Source organism: Sinocyclocheilus rhinocerous, unplaced genomic scaffold (assembly GCF_001515625.1).
Source record: "Sinocyclocheilus rhinocerous isolate Xijiao unplaced genomic scaffold, SAMN03320098_v1.1 scaffold103, whole genome shotgun sequence".
Taxonomy (NCBI): Eukaryota; Metazoa; Chordata; class Actinopteri; order Cypriniformes; family Cyprinidae; genus Sinocyclocheilus; species Sinocyclocheilus rhinocerous.
In genome coordinates, this window is record NW_015629204.1 from 705,698 (window position 1) to 710,879 (window position 5,182).

Here is a 5,182-nt window from a genome sequence, read left to right on the forward strand (position 1 = left end):
ACACCCCCCCCACCCCCCACGGCGGGCGCGCCCCACACTTTGAGAACCACTGAGATAGTCGATAAAGAAAGACCGTAGTCTTTGGATGTTTGGGCCAGTTCATGCCTTCTCCTGTTACTTTCACCACCCCTATGGACTTCTCGGCCCACTTTCACCTGCCTCCTGTTTCACAGCCTTTCTTCTGCCTCCTTAACAGCTTCCTCAGCCCACCTCTAGCCAGTCCTCACTTGGATCCCTGATTTAGCCACCTTTGGATCTTTGGTCTAAACCAAAATGGACTACAGTGGGAGTGGACCAAACTTCAAAAGTGTGACTTTACTAGTCAATCAGTAGTTGCTCATTACTTTCCAACGTTAACTCAATATAAGTGTTATGCTCCACTTTCCAAATACATTGTCTGGTGGAAGAATTAAATATTACCCAAAACTGTAAATAACTTCCACCTGCTCCATGTTTTGTGACAGCTGTTTCCAGACCAGCTCAGACAAGCTGTAAGAGTCCCTCAGTACTGTGTCCGGGAACATCAGTATGTGTGTCTCAGGCTCAGCTGTGTGACGGCAGAAGAGACTGTCCCGATGGATCTGATGAAGCTTCTTGTATAGATGCATGTGCTGCTCCAGGTAAAATAACTGAACTTCTCTCAGCTGAAAACAAAACTGCTTTTGTGGTTTAAGAAGCTTTGGTTGGTTTACTCTAGTTTAGTTCGTCTCTCACCCTGATTAGCCCAAAACCCTTCTAAAACTATCAAAAAAATGTTGCGTAAAGACCAGCAAACCACCTTTCTCCTTCTCCTTTTCTTCAACCCTTGTTCTTCTCCTCCTTGTTCTTCTCTTCCTCCTTGTTCTTTTCCTACTCTATCTCCTTCTCTTCTTCCTCCTTGATCTTTCCTCCTCCTTATGTTTGTTCTTCCCTTTCTCCTGCTCTTCCTTCTCCTTCATCTTCTTTGTCCTTCTCAAACCTCTAGTTCTCCTTCAACCATTGTTCTTCTACTTGTTCTTCTTTCTCCTGATCCTCTTCCTCTTTACCTTCTCCTTCTAGTTCTTCTCCTTGTCCTTCTGTACCTCCTGCTCCTTATTCTTTTCCTCCTTGTTGATGTTCTCATCCTTCACCACCACCACCTCCTTCTGTGTGCTCCCCCTCCTTGTTCCTCTCTCTTTGTTCTTGTTGTTCTCCTGCTTCTTATTCTTATCCTCCTTCACTTTCTCCATCTTGTTTTTTGGCGTCTTGTTCATCTCCTCTCTTCTCTTTCTCCTTGCTCTCCTCCTCCTCCTCGTTGTTGTTGTTATTGTCCTTCTCCTTGTTCTTCTCCTACTTGTTCTTCCGTTTCTCCTGCTCCTCCTCCTTTACCTCTTTCGTTCTTTCCTTTATCTACTTGTTCCTTTTTATTCATTGTTGTTGTTGTTGTTGTTCTCCTCTCTTCTCTTTCTCCTTGTTCTGTTCCATCTTTTTGTTGTCCTCCTTGTTCTTCTCCTTGTTCTTGTTCTTCCTTTTTCTCTGCTCCCCTTTCTCCTTGTTCCTCTCTCTTTGTTGTTCTCCTTGTTCTCTTCCTCATGCTCCTCGTTCTTATCCTCTGTCACCTCCTCCTCCTCCTCATTGTTCTTGTTCTTTCTCCTGCTCCTCCCCCTTTACCTCTTTCGTTCACCTCCTTGTTCCAATCTCTTCATTGTTCTTCTCCTCATGCTCCTTGTTCTTATCCTCCTTCACTTTCTCCACTTTTCTTTTTTTTTAATTTTTTTATTACTCCCATTTCTTGTTTTTCTACTTCTCCAGCAGGTCATTATACCAAAGAGATATGTCATGACTTATGCCTAATATGCTGTTTTGTATTCATACAGGTGACTTTCTGTGTGAGGACAGGAGGAAGTGTATTGAGGAATCTCTCGTCTGTGATGGGCGCTCTCACTGCCTTGATGGTTCTGATGAGGTGGGATGTTCTACCATGGCAACTAAAACCACAACCACTGCACCCTTCAAGTGTCGTGTGGGCACTAAACCCTGTAAGGACGGACGTGAGTGTGTGCTGTACAGTCATGTGTGTGATGGAGAGATGGACTGTAAGGACGGATCTGATGAAGAACATTGTGAACTTCAGTGCAATCCAGGTGAGATGAAATCACGATTTCACAATCTCAACCCTGACCCATTTTTGACAATATTGACTAAAGGCTGGAATACACTATACAACTTTTGCCCAGATTTTTGCACCGATTTACAATCTGGACAAGTTGACGCCAGCTGCCAAATTTCAGACCCAGTCTCCAGATCTGAATTGAGAGATTTCATGTAAAGTCTCATAGTGTATGATGGCTTTTTTTTAAACTTAAGGATGATTTCATCCAGTTGGAAAATATCCAAATATCAAATATTTTAGAATGTCCTTCAGAATGTTACAGTATTTTTGGAATATCACTATATAATAAATATATGATATTAAATATATAATGTTTAAAGAGTCTTGACTTACACTTATCTGTTTTACAGGGATGTTTCAGTGTATTCGGGGGAAGAAGTGTATTGACTTTCGGCAGGTGTGTGATGGGACTCCTCAGTGTCCGGATCACTCGGATGAAGCAGGCTGCTGGAAACCCACTAAGAGCTGCAGCATCCGCTGCGATGGGAACAGCCGCTGTATCCCAGAGGTGTTCATCTGTAACGGTATGAGGGACTGCTGGGATGGCTCAGATGAGGCAGACTGTGGTGAGTTTGCTGTAGAAGCATCAGAAATTATACATTTGCTTATACATATGGGATCTAAAAAGTGATGAGCAGGTTTTGCACCACTGTTGACACCAAACGAAGAAAAAGGAAAGCGTCAGCTTTCTAATGATATGATATGTCTGCTCCAGTCTGGGAGATAGAATCATTTAAATCCTTTTTTTACTTCACAGCATAAAATGTGTTTCTGGGTTAATGAAACTCAAATTGATTTAGCACATCACATATTACTTCACTAAATGGTAATAAATTCAAGTTAAATTTTTTTTTTTTTTTTTTTTTTTTTTTAAAGCTATGCCCACTCCACCATCACCTTGTAAAAGCCCTTACGTGGCTTGTCAAGGGACGTCGCTGTGCATCCTGCAGCAATACCTGTGTGATGGGAGAAAAGACTGTCCTGATGGCTCTGATGAGAGACCGTGTCTTCGCAACTGCCCATATCGCAGTAGAGAACACATTATTTGTTTTTGTTTTTTGCTGGTAACATGCCTTGTTTGGGATAAAGTTCTTGCTGTCTTACAGCTTCACAATTACATTTTCTGCCAGGTGATTTCATGTGTAAAGACAGGACAAAGTGTGTTAAGAGGGATCTGGTGTGTGATGGTCGTTCTCACTGCCTTGACCGTTCGGATGAGATGGGATGTCCCACTACAGCACCTAAAACTTCAACCACAGTGCTGTTAAAGTGTCGTGTGGGCTCTAAACCCTGTAAGGACGGACGTGAGTGTGTGCTGTACAGTCATGTGTGTGATGGAGAGATGGACTGTAAAGATGGATCGGACGAAGCTGACTGCGATTTTAATTGTAAAGCAGGTAGTTTAGCCGAAGATCATTTTATACAGAAAAACAAACACTTCATAATCAAAAGGATAATTTTGTGTGTAAGTTAATAATTGTGTGAGTTGTTTGAGGTGTTTATTTTATTTGTACTCATTTCTGTATTTATATTCATTTGTATTTGTCTTTATTTTTGTATATATCTAATGTTTATGAAGTGTTTATCTATTAGTTTTCTTGCTATCTGTTGATTTTTATATATTCTTTTCTTTCTTATTTATATTATTTCTTTATTTACAATTGTTTCATCACAGTGGCACAGAAATTATACCTTTCATATGATATTTATGAGGAGAGACTTGGTAAAAAACTGTGTCCTGTTTATTACTGATTTAAAATCTCTGACTTGGTGGTTTTGTTGTTCCTCAGGGGAATTTCAGTGTGCCCATGGGAGAAAATGCATAGACTCAAAACTATTGTGCGATGGCAAACCACAATGTCAGGATTTTTCTGATGAGAGGGACTGCTTCATTCGCAGCAAGAGCTGCAGCCATCGCTGTGACAACAAAACCCGCTGCATCCCAGAAAACTTCTTGTGTGACGGCGAGAAAGACTGTGTGGACGGCACTGATGAATCTGACTGCGGTGGGAATCGTTCCTTCTGTTCTATGTGATTTGAGTTTACGAATTTAATTAGAATAAATTTTAATGGTTTTGTCTTCAGGGTACCCCACAAAGGTGGTGAAGTGTGAGAGTCCTGCTGTGTTGTGTCGTGACGGGTCGCTGTGCATCCCTCACACCATGCTCTGTGATGGCAAGAGAGACTGTCCTGATGGATATGATGAAACATTTTGCTTTGACAGATGTCCAAACGCAGGTACTCAGAGTTTACTTCCCTAATTGTACAAAATATGGCTATATTAAAGCATGTGTAGTCGCAATTTTTTTTTTTTCTTTTCTTATAGGTGACTTCCTGTGTAAGGACAGGAAGAAGTGTGTGGAGAGGGATCTGGTGTGTGACGGCCGCTCTCACTGCATTGACGGGTCAGATGAGGTGGGATGTCCCACCACTGCTTCTGAAACAGTCTCGGCACCATTCAGGTGTCGTGTGGGCTCTAAACCCTGTAAGGACGGACGTGAGTGTGTGCTGTACAGTCATGTGTGTGATGGAGAGATGGACTGTAAAGATGGATCAGATGAAGAGGACTGTGAATATCAGTGTAAAGCAGGTAAAACTCATGTAACTGATCTCTGACTGTCTTCTGTAACTCAAGCGAGTGTCACTGACAATGTTTCCTCACAGATCAGTTCCAGTGCGCTCATGGGAGGATGTGTATCGACAGAAAGCAGGTGTGTGACGGCACACCTCAGTGTCAGGATCGCTCTGATGAACTGGACTGTTTCAGTCGCTCGCACGAATGCAAACATCAGTGTGATAATAAAGCTCGCTGCATCCCAGAGAGCTTCCTCTGTGACGGAGAGAAAGACTGTGTGGACGCCACTGATGAAGCCAACTGTGGTAAGTGTTTTAACTCCTTGATTATGGAAATTAAATACCGAACCTAAGTTTTAAACTTTTTTTTTTAAACTTTTTTTTTTAATAGTTATTATAAATTCTATTTGTTAAGTTATGTAAAATGTATTTATCACCATTTATTTATTCACTATTTGTTTAGAAATTTATCACATT

General features: G+C 41.6%; 1 protein-coding gene across 1 annotated transcript in view; it reads left to right on the forward strand.

Moving 5' to 3' along the window:
• The window catches only part of LOC107738845 (low-density lipoprotein receptor-related protein 2-like), a 52,178-nt gene that overhangs the window by 17,539 nt on the left and 29,457 nt on the right, over positions 1-5,182 (forward strand). Inside the window, 9 exon segments of the mRNA XM_016550730.1 lie at positions 465-620; positions 1,836-2,102; positions 2,482-2,697; positions 3,008-3,160; positions 3,262-3,528; positions 3,922-4,137; positions 4,217-4,369; positions 4,458-4,721; positions 4,796-5,011. Of these exon segments, the coding sequence (XP_016406216.1) occupies positions 465-620; positions 1,836-2,102; positions 2,482-2,697; positions 3,008-3,160; positions 3,262-3,528; positions 3,922-4,137; positions 4,217-4,369; positions 4,458-4,721; positions 4,796-5,011 (1,908 nt within the window).